Source organism: Gymnoscopelus braueri (genome assembly GCF_963280865.1).
Source record: "Gymnoscopelus braueri genome assembly, chromosome: 16".
In the NCBI taxonomy this organism is placed as follows: Eukaryota; Metazoa; Chordata; class Actinopteri; order Myctophiformes; family Myctophidae; genus Gymnoscopelus; species Gymnoscopelus braueri.
Window position 1 is genome coordinate 27,498,721 of NC_137616.1, and position 19,646 is coordinate 27,518,366.

At 43.6% G+C, this 19,646-nt stretch overlaps 1 protein-coding gene across 1 annotated transcript in view; it reads left to right on the forward strand.

The window, feature by feature from the left end:
- grm1a (glutamate receptor, metabotropic 1a) overlaps nt 1-18,681 on the forward strand; it is a gene marked incomplete at both ends in the record, with an annotated part of 34,893 nt that extends 16,212 nt beyond the window's left edge. The window contains 6 exons of the mRNA XM_080452766.1: nt 4,565-4,800; nt 7,253-7,499; nt 8,371-8,539; nt 11,601-11,727; nt 14,459-15,395; nt 17,874-18,681. Coding sequence (XP_080308892.1) covers nt 4,565-4,800; nt 7,253-7,499; nt 8,371-8,539; nt 11,601-11,727; nt 14,459-15,395; nt 17,874-18,681 — 2,524 coding nt within the window. The remainder of the gene's footprint in view (nt 1-4,564; nt 4,801-7,252; nt 7,500-8,370; nt 8,540-11,600; nt 11,728-14,458; nt 15,396-17,873) is intronic.
- Between the last annotated feature and the right edge of the window lie 965 nt (nt 18,682-19,646).

Sequence of the window (19,646 nt, forward strand, 5' to 3'; positions counted from 1 at the left end):
TATACAAATGTGCTATCAAACTGGAACTAGATCATCCGAGAGACAGAAGGAGTTTGCACTGCAGGCTACGTTACCTTAATAAAATATATTTGTTATTGGTGTGCTCAGCTGCTCTAAACAATGCTGTAAATTATGAAGTCTCAGGAATTTATCATTATCTCTGTTATTAATCATGGGGCTTTAGAAGAAGAATAGATTATACCTGAGAAATGTTGAACTTAATGCCTGCTGGATCATAAAATTGATTATTTGTGTGTGTGTGTGTGTGTGTGTGTGTGTGTGTGTGTGTGTGTGTGTGTGTGTGTGTGTGTGTGTGTGTGTGTGTGTGTGTGTGTGTGTGTGTGTGTGTGTGTGTATACAGGGCCCACTCCCAATGTAACTGAATACTTTCAAGTTTACAATCGTCATATAATTGACCACATACCTGTAAGATTACTATGTGAGGACATTAAAAGATAGTACGTAGAGACTAGGGGCTTTGAATCCTCCGCAGTGCCTCCAGGTTGGCTGGGTTAGGTATCCACATAAACACAACAGGCCATCTCTGTCGCTGCACTAGCGACTCCTTCTGGTCAGGTCTGGTCAGGGCACCTGTTCAGTGGGGTGGTGTGGAACTATTACGAATAGCATGTTCCTCCACATGCTTCACATCCTCCCGGGGAACTCCTCACTGTCAGGTGAAAAGATGTCCCACAGGGTATATCTGAGGAGATACCGGTGCGTGAGTGTTAGTGCTCTCCCTAAAGGACCGACTGTAGGAGTGACAGTAACAAAGGAACTGGAATACATGGGTAATAGTGAATTGGCATAACTACTAAAAATATAGAGCAAAAGAAAAATGGGGAGAACATTTTTGACAAAAAAGATAGCTGATAACAGAAATAGGTACTACATTCCCCTGTCTTTGTCGCTAAACTAGCTGGTACTCGCTGTACCTTGCAACAAATTGCTGAGAATTGTTTACAAATCCTAGTGGGCCTATGTGCTACTTTCCATTTGCAAAATCTAAGAGGGTATTTGAGGAGTTGGGACGTCTTTAAAAACTGCGTTATCGAGTTTATCTGAGCAGACAGTATGAAGCTATTATGTACACAGGTCCATTTGGGTCCATTTCTAACACTCTCTGGGTCAAATTAAATTGAAAATATGAGGTACCCTCACAAAAGCATGCAGTAATCCTGGTCACTATACTGCCTCCCCCTGGCCAGCCGGTGCGCCTGATGGAGAGGAAAGGAACTGGTTGGAATAACGTGTTCCTTCCACGCGCTACGTCCAACCAGGGAAACACTCCCCTGTCAGGTGACAAGAAGGTCAGTTGGCTCTCATGCATTGAAGGAGGCATGAGCTCGGCCCTCGCCTCCCTAGGTTGGCAGAGGGAAGGTAGTGCCCAGGATTACATAGACAATTGGCACTGTGTGTAAAAAAAATGGGGTTACAAAATCGTGGGATAAAAATTTAGAGAAAAAATAGAAAATATGATTCTACACATTTCTCATTAGGCCCCTGTCCGTTGGCCTGAGAGTTCAGAGGAGTGTCAGGAGTGTCAGGACTGTCACAGCACAGTAGGGATCCTGACAGGACAGTGCAGAGAGAATGACATTTTACTTCATCACAAGCTCCAACGTGAGATGCAACGAAGCATGTCTACCTCTGCAATACTTCCTGCATTATTCATGTGGAGTGTTGAATAACAATTCTTCCATCACTCTTTTCTTTTTTTCTCTACTACCCCCCCCAATCCCAAATCCAATCTGTTCTCCACAGCTCTATTGGGACACACACGCACGCACGCACGCACGCACGCACGCACGCACGCACGCACGCACGCACGCACGCACGCACGCACGCACGCACGCACACACACACGCACGCACACACACACACACACACACACACACACACACACACACACACACACGTCTCTCTCTCTCTCACTCTCTCTCTCTCTCTCTCTCTCTCTCTCTCTCTCTCTCTCAGACACACTAACGCAAGAGAGAAAGAAATTAGATGAACTCATGCACTTGAAGAAGGAAATGTGACTGAGACGTGCAGATTCACGTGTCTCTGGCCTTAAGTTGGTTAGGAGAGGGATTGGGAAACACATGGCTCAGTTGAAATCACCATCTCAAAATATGCAAAAACACTGCAACAAGTCTTCAGAACTACAGTATTACCCAAAAATGTAGTTAATGTGTACATTATCTTGTGCTCTCTGACTTTTTAGTCCTTCTTGTTTGAATTTCATTCAAAGGTAGTGGCTCCTAACCTCACTCCGTCAAATGGAAGAAGCTTGCGACACACATTTTGTTTCACAGCGTACTTGCATCTGAGACTCCGGGCGCAGAATCGATGACAGACGGAGTTTCATTTTTTCAAGCTACGAGGCAGGTGATTGGATGATCCCGCCCCTAGCAGCCGCTGATTGGTTCGTATGCGCAGCGGTTCGGGCAGCTTTACTCTGTGAGCAATCCCAGACCCTCCTTCCTGAAACCAAATGCAATGCAATGCATGAGATTTCCGGAGGGAGGGGGTGTTTACCAGGCTAAGTGGCTCCTGAAACAGTACACATTTCTACAAGCTCTCAAGCTGGGAGTTTGAGGTCATGCAAACCATTGGCTAACTGCCCTCCTGGAACATTACTCTGAACTTAACCAAACCAATACCTAAACTTAACTCACATAATGCCAAAACACAATGATTTTAATGTAATAGGCTACATGAAATTAGGTCAACTCCACATGGCTCTGGCTGTTTTTGCAATGCATCATGGGTATTAGGTATGGTACTGCTGGTTCATGAGCCACAACCTAATTTAAATTATTATTATAGGATATGGGACTGTTTGCTGGGCCTGAAGCAGCCATCTTTGATATAAATCTATGCGTGTTGAGAAGTGTGCTGTATTCTTTTCATCCTAATATGGGCTTTGATAGCACTGCCTTACATTCTTACAAATGTACTGGAGTTGAATTTTTCCTTTTGCTCATTTAAAATGTCTTCTAACTGTGTAGAGTTAGAGGGACAGGGATACATGGTGAACTAGAGACCTTGTGACTCACACAAACACGCACAAGCGCGCGCGCGCGCACACACACACACACACACACACACACACACACACACACACACACACACACACACACACACACACACACACACACACACACACACACACACACACACACACACACACACACACACACACACACACACACACACACACACGTCCATCACCCCGAACATCTTATCTGAGTCAGGTAATTGGGTCCGTGGTGAGTCATTCCCTAATTGGTGGGTAGCTGTCAATAGCACAGGTATTTCAAGGCAGTAGCCTGCATTAGAGAGACAGACAGAGAGACCAACATGGAGCCAGAACTCACTGAGATTTACCAGAGCATAAAAAGCGCCTAGCTCAGGGGCACCACTGTTTATGTCAGGATATGCATTTCTGTGTCTTGTTTTGAAGTGTTTCTGGTTCTTATTTTGTAGTATTGTTCTAATTGTTTCCTGTCCGCCCCTGTAGTTTTGTGCCTGCCTTGTCTAACCTGTCTTGTGATTTGTCTGTGTTTCCACCTGTGTCCTCTTAGTCCTCGAGCCTATCCCAGTGTTGATTGTCAGTTGAGTTCACCTGTGTCCTGTTATCCCTGTGTCTATTTAAACCCTGTGTTTGAGTGTGTTCCTTGTTAGGTTCCTCGTATGTCTACCGTGTGTTCAGTGTTATTTTCCTGCCTCGTTTTTGAGTTTATTAATAAATTGCTGGATTTGACCTGCTGCCTTCAGTGTCTGCATTTGGGTCCTCGTTCAACACTTAACCCTGACAGTTTATCTTTTAATTTGTTTTTCTATATCCCTCACACCTGTACTCATTAATCTTAGGGCCTCACTGGCTAACTTCGTATACCCAAATGTTTGATGGAAATTCTCCCATAAAGTTTCACCCAAGGAAACCGGCAAGCTAGGGGGGGGGGTTGTTTATGTCAATGTTTTAATTGGGGATTATAGTGGATTTGGAATAAGCCACCAACCACTGCTGTCAAAGCCAATTTAACCACAGAGTGAAAAGTGTAGCCTATTACGCTGAATAGCACAAAGCTGGACCTTTGTAGTAGAATTTGATTATTTATATGAAAATCACATATGAAAAAGTGTAGTACAGTCTTGTGTTATAGACAGTGTTACAGTATATTGCATGCTCTTGTTAGAGCACACTTTCTTGCTGTTTAACAGGGTAGTATCATTTGATGTTCCAAATTTCCAATGGATTAGCCTCTTGGCTAATCCAATTTATACTAGGCTACTATATGTCAGGTTACACTTGTTTCTGTTTTGCTTCCAGTGCTTGAACCTACAGTAGCATTCTGGTTTATTTCACTGCTTCCTTTAATCTCTTTCATTGCTTCACTCGTTTTTATGCAGACAGCTTTACTTTCCCCTTCAATTATGAGATCTGTACTTTTACTAATAACAACACTATCTATCTATCTATCTATCTATCTATCTATCTATCTATCTATCTATCTATCTATCTATCTATCTATCTGTCTGTCTATCTATCTATCTGCAGTGATGGCTGGGCAGATCGTGAAGAGGTCGTGCAGAACTATGAGCAGGAGGCTGAGGGTGGCATCACCATGAAGCTGCAGTCGGAGGAGGTGACATCCTTTGATGACTACTTCCTGAAGCTGCGTCTGGACACCAACACCAGAAACCCCTGGTTCGCTGAGTTCTGGCAGTACCGCTTCCAGTGTCGCCTACCAGGCCACCCACAGGAGAACAAGAAGTACAAGAAAGTCTGCACTGGTGAGGGTCAACTCGGAGAGTTAAGGCTGTGCTGGCAAATATAAATGGCACTTGGCAAGATCCAAGGCCCTCCGATAGTGCTTGAAAATGGAAGTGCTTATTTTGTTGCCAAAGTGGTATGATTTTTTCCCCTATTCTTTTTCTCATACTTTTTTTAATAGTAGTAATCATTAAAATTAATGGACAAGGACAGCCTCATTTGCTGGCACTAAGCAATGTTGTCAGTGAGTGAGTGGGCTATTTAAGTGGATACATGATTGCACATTTTGAATGGTAATGGAATACTGTGTGCTTTCTCCCCTTTTCCTACGTGAATATTCTCTCTGCTCGCCCACTCAAGGTGATCACGGTAAATTAAATCAACATGTTTTAATCATATTTATAGCCAGACTATGTATGCAACAAATCAAGCGACCAGAAACGCTACGCTCAGTCACATTCAAAATGCACAGATTGGCATGCTTTCAATCAAATGATGAATGTGAGTCAGTAACTTAATGGGTTGATAATGCATGCATACTGTGTGACAACCTTTCCCTGTTTTATTAATGTCAAATGTAATGTACAGTAATTGCTTCACTTTTGAAGTTAACCCCGAAAAGCGGAGCTAACCGCCGAGCAATAGAATTGCCCTTGCTTCTCAACTATCTCTGTTACTGTTCCATCAATTTCTTTTATTTAAATGTATTTCTTTCATTTTCCAAGATCTTCAAGGTGGTAAGTGCATATTTCTAGCCAAAATGAAGGCACTGTTTATTTTAATGTTTTTGCACATGCACTGAACTGTGGCCTATCAGCATCTCACTCCCACAGGATGTAAAAGAGTTTGACTGATGTGTCGATGAGGAGGGGAATTACTGTTGAAATTCCCTCAGGCCTAATTTCTACTTGGTTGCGAGCCGGCGTCATGCAGTGAAAATAGCAGGTCTACAAGCCCACAGTGCGCCGCAGTGTGGCGCGTTGTGAGCTTGTAGTTCTGCTATTTCCGGTGCATGACACTGTCTCACAGCCAAGTAGAAATCAGGCATCAGATCGCTTTAGCTTAGGGAAACATTTTAGAGATCTTGAAATTTGCGGTCCCAGCTCTAGTCTGGGGTGTGGACTGTATCATTCAAACTCTGCTATAGAGCACAGGGCTTCTTTTTGATTGGTAAAAATATGAATTAAAAAAGCGCATAGAGGAATGATTCCCCATTACACACACTGTACAATCCTGAGCATTAATTTAACTTGGACGGCGTACTCTCACAGTGTGCATGATGCTCAGGGTTTTGCAGTGCCCAGTTGGCCCCAACCACCTGAAACACTGTGGCACAGTATATAAGACAGCACTGATTCTACAGTATGGACACAGCCCATCACACCCTCTGCTGCATGTCGTTGTCAAAGACACCATGTCTCCGTCAATCAAATGCACTGTCTTATAGAGAAACACAGAAATGGAAATAGATTTTTTTTTTAAACGTATAGCAGATCTATAAGCCTTGCAATATGTTGTGAGCTTGTAGATCTGCTATTCGCGCCATGCAACACTGTTGTACGATGGAGTATAAAATGGACAAAAAAAATAAAAAAAATCATGAAAAATCACGTTTTTAAGTAGGATATACTCTGTGGAAGAGAAATGCTAAAATGCAACTCTGATGACTGTAACATTTAGATTTTGGTGTCACTGCGTGACAGCGCTTTTACCAGACTGGCTGACTATCAAGAGTTTTTTTTTTTTTTTTTTTTTACAAATCTGTGTCCAAAGTCTCAAAGCAGTTTGCCTCAAGTGATTCTCAACGTCTAAATCCTGTTAAGCCTCTGGACACCATGTTGTGTGTTCCTCACTTATATTTTGCTGTAAGACAGCTGACGTCTGTCCACAATATACAGCATATTGTCCAGATCTGTTTCATAGATGATTTGCTGTATGTATGTGGAAACACACCAAAGTTGCAGACAGATTTGGCAGCACAATATTTGTTGTGTCATTACCCACAGTGCAACTGCACCCCACAACACTGCACAAAACCTGCAAGCCTGGCGGCCTCCAGTGTTGCCAGATTCTGTGAGAGAAACAAGTAACCAGGTCTAGGAAAACCAGCCCAAAAGAAGCGACTATGGGCCACATGAGCACTTTAACATATACATCAGCTATTTGAAAATAGCAGATCTACAAGCTCACAACGCGTCGCGATGCGTTGTGAGCTTGTAGATCTGGTATTTTCAAATTAAATCTTGCGGGGAAATTATAATAAGCAGATCTGGCAACCCTGGTGGCCTCCCCCCGACAGTAAAATCCAAATCTATACTGAGTCGACTTTTCGGGGGAAAAGGTGTTATTTTCTGTGAATGCTCACAGAAAATAACACCTTTTTCCACTGTCGTTTTGACAAAGTACAAATCTGTCATCATTCTTGACACTCTCCTCCCACTTGACACTGTCCTCTCTTCCCCGCTATAACAGGAAACGAGAGCCTGCATGAGAACTATGTGCAGGACAGTAAGATGGGCTTCGTCATCAACGCCATCTACGCCATGGCCCATGGCCTCCATGACATGCACACTGAGCTGTGCCCGGGACAGCCGGGGCTGTGCCCGGCCATGGACCCCATCGATGGCAGCAAGCTGCTGGACTACCTGCTCAAGACCTCCTTCAGAGGCGTGTCGGGGGAGGAGGTGTACTTCGATGAAAACGGAGACACGCCTGGCAGGTAAGAAGATGTGGTGATTCGTGGGAGGTGACAGGAAATGGAAACAGGGACCGCGAAAAAAATCTGTTCTGATCTGTGTCTTTCTCTCTCCCTATTTGCTCTCTTGCTCAGTCTTTCTCTCTCTCTACCTCTCCCTCTGTCTCTCTCTCACACAAGCATGCACGCACGCACGCACGCACACACACACACACACACACACACACACACACACACACACACACACACACACACACACACACACACACACACCCACACACACACACACACACACACACACACACACACACACACACACACACACACACACACACATAGCATGTAATGAGTTCCGAATCAAGTCTATTGTTCGCTGCAGAAGTCATTTCCATTTACCTTTATAGTCCAACAGACAGAACCTGACAGTCACAAAATGCACTCCTGTCATTTCTTTGCTAGATGTCAGGTGTAGCAGAAACGGCCTCATTCAATACCCACTTGATGCCACGGTGTGCTCTGCTCAGTTGCAGCGCGGCACGCTGTGTGCTGGTAGATCTTCTATTTTCTGTGCGCAGCAGAACCAAGAATAAATTATGCATTTAATACCTCCAATCATGCTGGAAGAAACTTATTATGTATAACTTATTATGCTCATAAGCTGTTACTGTGAAGTGGTTTGATTTGAATCCTTTTCATTACATTACTTGTCACTCACTTACTTGTCTCTCCATCTCCGTAGTGCAAGGCAGAAGGGATCTCCCTTGCACTACGAATACGATCTTATTATTTCAATCCATCTGCCATCCCTGCCCATTATCCTTTCTGTGTTTTTCTCTTGACCAAACATTTTCCAATTGCTAACTTTCTTCCACTATCACAACCCACCCTCCCTCAGGTATGACATCATGAATCTGCAAAATGTGGGTGAAGATCGCTATGACTACATACTCGTGGGCTCCTGGCATGAGGGCTTCTTGAACATCGATGACGACAAGCTATGGTCCAACAGCAGTGACATGGTACGCTCGGTCTGCAGTGACCCTTGCTCCAAAGGACAGATCAAGGTATGTACACAACCTTTGCCAACTAGTGTTAACCTCTTAAATCCCATACGTTGTTGAGCGGAGTCCCTCATCAATGAGTCATTGTCCCTCAGGACCCTATAGTGACTTTTCTGTTTTCGCTCTACGTTAAATATCTTCACGACTTATTGTGAGCTTGTCTCCCAGAATATGGATGGGGTTTAATGCTATTCATAGCTTTTGGATGCAGCCTACTTCAGCAATCAGTGGGTTGGATTGGTTTTGTAGAGCAACATAATGGGTAACAGAAGAACGTTTAGCCATGTTAGGCTTTGCCTGTGGTGAGCCAATTTACAATTTATGTACTTATTCAGAGTGACTTACAAAGTGCAACATCAGAGCAAATGGCATGCAACCTAGTCAACAAACAGGCTAAATGGTCAAATAAATAGAGGGTAAAGTAAACAAGTAAATGTTAAACACGTGATTAGCTAACTTAGATCTGCATAGTATAACGAACATCTATCAGTGAAACCTAGCATATGGCTGGACCGTGTATGCCTACCCATGGGCAATGTGTGAAATTGTTGGCAATTTGTAGAGGGATAGTCAGTGGGAGTGTCTTGCACAGTAAAATGGTCTATCACACATCCTATAACACAAGTCTTCTTGACATTTACAGTCAGAGTCATAACAAACATTTGGATGTGTATTATGCTAATCCTTGAGCAGCAAACTCTAAATGAAAGGCTCCTATTACTTTAGATAAGACCAATACATACTATTTTTTACGCCCATGTTTGATTGAACACAACATTTTCTAATCAATCATTTGATTTTTTCCATCTGTCTAATGATCAAGTTCAAATGGAGTGGAAAAAAAGCTTGATTAAACAAAATTGACGTTTTTTTTTTAAAATCATTTTGCATAATCTGTCCAACAGGTTATTACTTAAAGAAGGAATTCAGACTCCTCTGAGTTGAGCTTGGTGCTCTCTTCCTTTTGTGTTACATCCTCTGTAATATGGGGGGGGGGTAATACATGCTGTGAGAGGAATGAAGCTGTCAGCCTCTTATGGGCCTCTTATGGGCCTATCCAGGGGCAGACTGGAAACAAACATTTGCTCGGGAATTTAAATTACAGCGACCCTCATATGTGTTATTTTTATATAGATAATTAAGTAGTGAAAGCACATCAATCAGCTGTTCAGTCAGTATAAATATAAATTAAAGGGCCCCATGATAATCTTTGGGACCAGACCCCTAAAGTATGCTTGACAAGCCATGCATTATTGTATCTGCACAGGCTTATAGTTATGAAACTATCTCATATTTTGACACTACTACTTGCAGTCTTGCACTCTATGGGAGGAAACCGGTGACAAAAAAAGATAAAAAAGAGAGAAGTATGACTAAGTAACAGCAGCTCCAATTTTACCATCAACTGTTGAAATTAGTTTTCCAGTACATCATATCAGATGGGCAAAAAGTTGCAAAATAACCATTCCAAAGTAATAACACTAAATAATGCACTAAAGTGCACAATACAATTAAGGAACTTAAGTCTAAAATTGTGCAATAATTCTCAAAGTGCTGCTTGTGCACAATAAATTTAAACCTTAAAGAGTCTGTGTCCGGGTAGCTCAGTCGGTAGAGCTCTCGCCTTCAGACTACAAGGTCATGGGTTCGATCCCGGGCACCGCCAACTCAGCGCATGAGTAGCACGGCTTGGGTGCGGTAAGTCGTGCGGTAAGTACTGGGAGCTGAGGATAGGTGTGGCGCTCCACCTCAGCAATCCATCTCCCAGGGGTCTAGCGCATAGTAACGGGGACAGACTCCCGCGTGTTACTCGGCTGATACCGACAATAAGCCATCTCCCGACCTACTACTACTTAAAGAGTCAATAATGCATTTAGAATGTCTGGAGGGATGACTGCTAGGCCAACCAGCCGCCAATGCTGTAACATGGTGGTTCCTCAACTTGCTACCTCAACTTGATCACTCAGTAACTGTTGGGCTGGCTCCACTGTCGTAGCCCAGCCAAAAATAGGCTGGCAAGAATTGATAAGAGGAAAGAGCAGTGTTAGGAGGTGAAGTAGAGTCTGAAGAGGTGCGTTTCAGCCTGGCGTAAAAAGGGGAGTGAGTCTGCAGTCCTCCTGACAGAGGGGGAGGTCATTCCACAGCTTGGGAGTCTAGGACACTTAGCGGTGAACCAGGGTGTCATAGGGAAAGTAGGGATAACAAGGGAGTGATTCAGTCCAGATGGATTACGTCCAGAACCAGTCCTTTCTGCATCTGTTGAAAAGATGTTTCACTCACTGAATAAATAAATAAATGAATAAATAAATGTATAAATAATTAAATGTTTAACCAAATTAATAAAATATACACGAGTGAGGAAGTAAGTGAGTGTGTGTGTGTGTGTGTGTGTGTGTGTGTGTGTGTGTGTGTGTGTGTGTGTGTGTGTGTGTGTGTGTGTGTGTGTGTGTGTGTGTGTGTGTGTGTGTGTGTGTGTGTGTGTTATATTTATTTATAAGATTCCAGTTGAAACATTGTAGCATAGATCATGTTTGGTTTTGTTCAAACTTTTGAAAATCTCCTTTCCCCCTTTGATGAGATAACCCGTTCCTCCCAGTAAATAGAAACAGTGGTATTGAGCGTAGCTTGCGGAAATGCCCTGATTTGCTTCATCTGTTTGTTTTCAGCCTAGACATACAGTAAGTCCCCCTGAGGCGGGAGGCATCCTCTGTCCTGCATACTTTTGCTTCTCTGTCTAACTGCTTTGTTTTGCTGCCCCACTTATCACCCTTATTTTACATATCACAGCACCAATAACAAATCTACTACGTGAGCAGAGTGTAAATTCATCTGGCCTTGTTTATGTGTGTCTGGGGCTCAGAAAGGAAACTGGCGCTGTCTAGGTAAAAAGCAAACAACAAAACAAAATTGTTTTATATCCCCTCGATATCTGCTTATTAATTTAGCTTGGGGCAATTTAGATCATGACTCAATTTGTATTTATATATTTGTATTTTGTCTTGTTCTGTTGCTTGTCATAGCCTCTGCTGGTGTTGGGAATAACGGCTGTAGTTTCTGTGTGTAGGTGATCAGGAAAGGTGAGGTGAGCTGTTGCTGGATCTGCACAACATGCAAGGACAACGAGATAGTCCAGGATGAGTTCACGTGCAAGGCCTGTGAGCTGGGATGGTGGCCTGATGATGAGCTTGAGGGTAAGTGAGGCACAGCCAGTCATCTTGTCTCCATCACTGTCTCCATTCCACTTCCTGCCATTATCAGCATGAATTCAGAGTAGGTGTCATATTTTTTATTATCGCAACAATAACATACAACACAGAAATAGCTAGTCACGTGTTGTTGTTGTTAGATCTCGGGGGCTCAAACATAACACTACTGTCCATATCTCCACACCTCCACTGGCTCATTACTTTAGATTTAGACATGAGGGAAATCATTTTCAACAGCACTGTACACAGAAACAAACAACAATACACAGGTATCATGCTTTTGCCCAAGCAAGCCCTTTACTATGCTCTTTTCACACTCTTTTTTCCTGCCACAATTCTTTCATAAAACACCAAGATCATTGTTTCTCCCAAAACAGCATCAACCCACGTAAACAACCAACCTTCAATTCCCTGTTTTATGGGTCCATTTGGTTCCGTTTGTACACTGAGTTAAATTAGCTCTGGTCCATTAGCAAGTTCTCTCTAATGCTCTGTCAGGGACTGTGTATTTCCCATAGACTGTAAAGTGCGATGTCTAAACTTTAGCAAAGAATAGGCTTTCAGCATCATAAAACCGCCTTTGTTTTGGTGAGTAGCTAAATTATATTCTTTATTTTTTACTACAGTTTAGACATCATACTTTACAGTCTATGGGAAATACACAGTTCCTGGCAGAGCGAGAGTTAAATGAACACTTTCCTCCCTCTAACCCAATCAACCCAAACAACCCTCAACAGTTCATAACCACCTCAACAAGGCAATGTAAATAGCACTTCATCTTTTCTCTCACGCTCAATTTCAACACCATATATCCATTTGCGTTTTGCCACATTAATCTTCCATCAGCTGCTCTCTCAGCTGATAACATCCCCTTGCCCTCCTTCCCCCTCTCCTCACTATACCTGCCAAACACTCCTTCACTTGGCTCTCTGCCGGGCTGCTCTCTCTTGCCTCTCCATCATTTGTTGCGACCCAGCAGTGATTTAGACAGCAAGTTGGTGAGCTGAGAGATGCTCTCAGTTCCCGGGTGAACAATTAACACAGCGAGAGTCCTGTCCCCCCTTCCCCCCATTCATTCTGATTATGAGTGCGGACCTTGTGTGAATACTGTGTTTCTACGTCGATCCATACATTCAATTGGCTGTGGCTTTTTAAAAGGTCCTTTGAGATCCCTTGCCTTTGCCATTTGTTGTTTTCTGTTGAGGTCAAGACTGAGTGTGCTAAGAGAAGGGGTAAGCAGGAGTGAGTGTGTATTTGAATTATTCAACAGATAGCTACTTAAAGCTCTGGCATGACAGTATAGGTTTTAGAGGCATAACGGATTTCAGGCATGTGTGAGAAAGGTTAAAGATAAGTGCATTTCATCTGTGCCAACCTTGGCCATTTGAACCGTGTGAGACTGATGCCCAGATAAGCTAAGCTGGGTGGTCAAAAGAAAGGTGATAAGAATTCTCAGGAGTGAAGCTTTACCTTTTTGAGTGCAGTTCTTTCATAGAATCGTATAGAATCAATTTTTTTTTTTTTTTTTTTTATTTAAAAAAATGTATAGTTGTTTTTTTCAAGGAAAAGTACAGAGTTTCTGTAAGAGTTTCTGTCAGTGACACTGACACTCCTGGTTTCTTTAGTTTTTTTCACGTCACAAACAAACAAAGACAGGACAAACACATCCTCTCCCATTTGGTTAGGCAGAGTGACCAAGAGTGATCAGTTAGAATCATAGAATCGTATCAAAGTGATATTTTTGCAGTATGTTTTTATACCATGCAAATTCACAATCGGTTTCATTTTGGAAAGGATAATGAGGCAGAAACCCTAACGAGGCAAATTACACTATTAAAACCAATTTTGGATTGATAGATTGCTAGTTCTTGTCATGTTCATATGGGACGTATGCCTGCAGTTTTCCCTATGCATATAGCCTTGGCTGTGATGGTAGTGACTGTAATGCTATTAGGAGCAGTGCATAATTTGTGGGGTTTTAAACCGACTCGAGGGACATCAACGTTCTTCCATTAAGCTGCAGGAAGTTCCGCTGTGTGCTGGATGACAAATATACTACTCATTGCTCATGATCAAATATTCACATGCACAAGTGAAACACACACACACACACACACACACACACACACACACACACACACACACACACACACACACACACACACACACACACACACACACACGCACACACACATTTGGTTCAACATGAGGATGAGAGAGGAGTCAGACAGGGCTACAGCTTTTGTGTCGGTGTGTGTGAATTCCTTCTCCAGAAATGACATCTTTGAAGTGCCATGATGTCACCTCCATTACCTTCATCACCTCCCCGGTGTCTCTAAATCTGCTCCTTTAACCTGCTTCTGCATTATTTTATTATTCCTTGATATGGTCTGATGTTTTCTCAAAAAGTATGCATGTATATATACACATTAAAGATCTACTGTGATCCTGTAACTTAAGCATACAACTGGGTAGTCCCATGGGGCTACAGGTATTATATTGGGGACTGTGCTGCTCGGTTTTGTATAATCTAATGAACATATAAAAACGATTTCTTTTTTGTATTTGCTGTATTTGGAGGCTGTAATAGGTTTGTTTATGTTGGTAATGAGTAAAACAGACCTATATTATGATTTATGATGGGGTACAAAAACTCCTTTAACGTATATAGGGACACAAAAATCAGCCTGATAGTATTTTCTTCTGATCTTTCCAGGATGCCAGGAACTGCCTCTGAAGGTCCTCGACTGGTTAGACGTGGAGTCCATGGTGGCGGTGGCTTTCTCCTGCATCGGCATCCTCATCACCGCCTTCGTCACCTTCATCTTCATCCAGTACCGCGACACGCCTGTGGTCAAGTCCTCCAGTCGGGAACTCTGCTTGATCATCTTGACAGGCATCTTCCTGGGCTACATCTGCCCGTTCACCTTGATCGCCCGCCCCACCGTGGTCTCCTGCTACCTGCAGCGCCTCCTGGTGGGCCTGTCCTCTGCCATGTGCTACTCCGCCCTGGTGACCAAAACCAACCGCATCGCCCGCATCCTGGCGGGCAGCAAGAAGAAAATCTGCACGAAGAAGCCCCGCTTCATGAGCGCGTGGGCCCAGGTGGTCATCGCCTCCATGCTGATCAGCGTCCAGCTCACCCTGGAGATCACGCTCATCATCCTGGAGCCCCCGGCGCCCGTCAAGTCCTACCCGAGCATCCGTGAGGTCTACCTCATCTGTAATACCAGCAACGTCGGCATGGTGGCACCGCTGGGCTACAACGGCCTGCTGATCCTGAGCTGCACCTACTACGCCTTCAAGACGCGCAACGTGCCGGCCAACTTCAACGAGGCCAAGTACATCGCCTTCACCATGTACACCACCTGCATCATCTGGCTGGCCTTTGTGCCCATCTACTTCGGCTCCAACTACAAGATCATCACCACGTCCTTCTCTGTCAGCCTGAGCGTCACCGTGGCCCTGGGGTGCATGTTCACGCCCAAGATGTACATTATCATCGCCAAACCGGAGAGGAACGTGCGCAGCGCCTTTACCACGTCTGACCAGGTGCGAATGCACGTTGGAGATGGGAAGACTGTGACCCCTGCAGGGAGCAACAGCCTGTTCAATATGTTCCGCAGGAAGAAGAATGGATCTGGCAGCGCCAAGTGAGTGATCTTCTATGAGGCTTTATATTATAACTACTAAATTATGCGTATTGGGGTGTCTGTGCAGATAAAATGATAGTTTGAGGCCTGGATGGATACTCAAATGGTGCTGTGTCAATCATGTAGTGATCTCCTAATGTTTTATTTTTGAATCGGCAGTATCATGGGTACAATATTTGTACTGTAAATGATAATTATTTTGATGATAAGAGTGACATAATGTAATTCATATTGTGGAATCTTTACTGCAGAGGATTTGGAGTCTTCATGCATCTCGCTATCAACAGTTTATTTTCTTCTCAGCACCCCAATGTGTTTCATGTCAATCTTTATTGTCAAATTGTTTAGATGGTAGCCTACAGTTTATAAATGAGAGATAAAAGGAAATAGATATGACACATGCCCCGCCCCCTTAGTATACAGTATAACTTGGCTGTCAATGGAGGTTAAATTTAATAAAGGCCTCCCAAGTGTAATTTGGGTATTGATTAATTTTAGACCAGTGGACTGATTATCTCTAATGATGATTAAAGTATTTTTTTTACTCACTTAAAATTTACTGACACACTTCTATTTAGACCACACTTACGCCTGATTCATACTTCGTCATACGACGGTGTCCTGTGGTGAACATGATTTTTCACCGCACGGCACCGGCATACGATGAAGTATAAATTAAGCATGTAGGCCAGGGCTATTTTGAGGAATCTGTGCTCATAAAGGCATACCCCATTGATATAGGGACACCAGGGTTAATGTTGTTAAATATAAGACTTGCATAAAACTCTCTTGAGATCCGCAGCAAAGACACAGCAACAACTGTCTTGAAGTAAGCAATTGGACAAAGAATGAGAGGGGTCCAACTATCTTTCTGTGTTGTCTTTCACCCTTACAACGCTGTGTCGTAACCACTTTAAGCTGTATAGAGTACTGATCTGATGGAGTGACATATAGCCTGGCAAATGTCTAGGCACAGGGTTCTGTGGAGAACCCCTGTCCTGGAGAGCTGCTCTGTCAAAAGATCTGGGTCCAGTATCTAGAGGGGATATTACCTAGTAAATTCCTGAGTGTTCATTTACATCCGAGAGTTTAACAATGGTCCCTTCCACTTTCAGAGTTAAATGAACACTGGACAACTGCTGTATCAGCCAAATGATGGTTGGTCAAATTACCAACTGCAACTGTTTAGCACACATTTGGTGGTTTGTTTGCTGTCTTGCCCCTGTGGCTGGTAGGGTGAAGGTCTCTAGATAGATCTGTTCTGATTGTTGGGCAGCCAAATAATACCCTTTGACAATGTAGTCTCCAGGTAGGACATTTGCAACCCTTTTGGTTTTGGTTTATTCTGAATTCCTCTCACATTTGAAGGACCATGCTGGCATCACTGCATGCTGTCGTCTATTCACAAACTTAGACCACATATCATTATCAAACAATGTAGACCGTTTTTCTGTAAATTCCACTTTCCTTTTTCATATTGTGTATGTATCACATTTTCTCTATAATCATTCAAATGTTACTGAACCTACAGTACCTGAACATCAAAGTTAACCTTGACTAAACTTGACTGCAGCGATAAGATCCCCTTTCCAGATAAAATGCAGCACTTGACCACTTAAGCCCTACTTTATAGTTCGTCATACTGCGGTGTTGCGTAGCAAAAATAGGTTATTAAAATCCTGCTCGGTTAATTTGGCTTGTGGTGCAAGTTTTGCACGCCTTTTCAACATGAAATGTAGTGAATGAGGTGGGTAAGAACCAAATATCTAAAAAGAAAGCCCAGAAAAAAGGGTCTACCTTTATGTACAATATGTGGTTGATGTTGAGAAGAGACAATGACATGTACTGTACCGTAGTGATGCCATATGGTCCGTTGACAGTTCTCAGCATGAATGCTTCTCTGTCGTCCCTCACTAATCACATCCTATGCCACTTTGCACTAAACTGTGTGTCATTTTCAGGCCAGTTTAAGCACTAGCAGAAATATGTTGCAAGTGCATGTGGCACATTTCAGCTCGATAAGCACTAAAGATGCACAGATTTAAATCAGCTGAATGGCTCTGATACTGTTCATAATGCACTGCCTGCAGCACATTATGAACCACTATAAATTTGTGAAGTGCCACCACTGGTAAATGTTTGGAGCTAATGAACAAACCCTGTGCAGTGCTATTAATGTAAAATCATGTCAACGTATTTTAACATGCGTTATGCTTAATTTATACTCCGTCATACGGCCATGTCACGTGCCGAACGTTGCCGATCTACAAGCTCACAACGCGCCATCATGAATGTGACGCGTTGCGAGCTTGTAGATTGGCCACTTTCGGCTTGCGACGAAGTATAAATCAGGCTTAAGACATGTTGAAATACTGCTGTTTTGTTGGTCAACTGTTGTTTTGATGTTGTTAACGTGTTTGTCTGCAACCACCTCCTTGTTTCCTGCGATAGTAACTTGGGTCTTTATCTCGTTTATAGTTCTAATGGCAAGTCTGTGTCATGGTCTGAATCAGGTGCAAGACACCCTCCGAGGGGGGGGAATGTGTGGCACAGACTGTCTGTGCATGTGAGGAAACAGGAAGCCGGCTCGAATCAGACGGCGGTCATCAGGCCCCTAACTAACACCCCCGACCCCCACAGCTGTGAGCCTGCGGCCCATGACCTTGGCACAGACCCCCAGCTCCCCCACAATCCACCTGACTCTAAGGCTCTGTACAACGTGGCAGAGGAGGACGACGGCGAGGGGGACGTGCACCGCCCTCTGTGGACCCCCACCCGTTCTGGAGCACGCCCCAGGCTGGACTCCGATTCGGTAACGCTGGCTCCTTATTTGCCAACCCGCTTAACAAACTGCGCCACCGAGCCCCCTCGGGGGACGGTGGTGGACACGCACACCTCCGGCGTCCCCGTGGTGAAGGTCAGCGCCACAAATGAGTCGGTTCCCGCCGGCGAGCCTTTGGCCTCAGCCCTCGCCTCTCAGCTCCCATTGGGGGCTTTCGGAGAGGAGGGGTCCGAGGGCGAGGAACAGGACCTCTTGCACAGCTACATGTACGATGAGACCAGGGAAGAGGATCACGAGGAGGGAGGGGAGGATCTGACTCAGAGCAAATTAACACTTGAGGATTCCTTGGCTCTGTCTCCCCCCTCCCCCTTCAGGGACTCTGTGTGTTCGGGGGGGTCTCTATCCGGGTCCCTCGTTGCCGAGTCGTTCACCGGAAGCCCGCCGAGCTCCGTCTACACCGCCGACATCCTCCAAGACTTCCGACAGAGCTCCTCAACACTGTGAGAGCACAATGGGCACTGCTGACACAATCACTATATCAGCACACACATTCACGTCACACAGACATGCATATATACGCACACATGCACACATACAAACACATTCAACAAATTTTCCGGATAGATCAACTATTTCACAGGTTTTTACCTAGTTTTTATCTTTTTCTTACTGTTTCTGTCATTTACTTGCTTGGGATTTTACTTATCTGCTTTTATTGAAGAAGGGTTATAGATTAAAAACAGAATAATACCTGGAACCGTCCAGGATTGCTTATGCTGATGAAGGGCTGTGTGTCCTCACAGTACACGCTGAAACTGGGAATAGTGCCAAAACTAGCCAGCGATTGTGCCAAAATTCTTAAGGATTAAGAAAAGCTTAAAAGCACAATGAAGGATGTAGCTATTATTTTCACATTGTAGTGCAATTAAAATGGCCTATATAGGTAACAAATGGAGGGAAGCCCACTTGATGTGTAGTGCACTCTAAGCATAGCCCAAACTGATTCCAAGGACTTCAATGGCTAGAATGCATTTACTGCCAGATCAAATTAGCCTTGCACATGTGCCACAATGTACACGTGCAGCTCTGTTTATGTGCATAGCAGTCAAAGCTGGATCCAGAAGCTATTTGCTTCTTTTTTGTCTTTTCCTTTTTCTAAATACTTTTTCATAACGCCAATGTTAATAAGAAGCATTCACCTCAGCTTTCACACTTCTGACCTCATTACAATTATAACAGTTCAACAAGTTGATTAAAACAAAGTACAGTATGTTGGACACACATTTCAATCAAGTATTGCAGGGTCTGTTGAACACTGTAATCAGATTACTTTTCAACTGGAATTCCAGTGAAGACTTGCGCTGTATGATATAATGTTATATGGATTTAATGTGCCAATCAAAGTCTTTATCAACTCTCTCCCTGCTTTCACTTTTTTACTATGTAGCTGATAAAGGTTTGCTTGATTG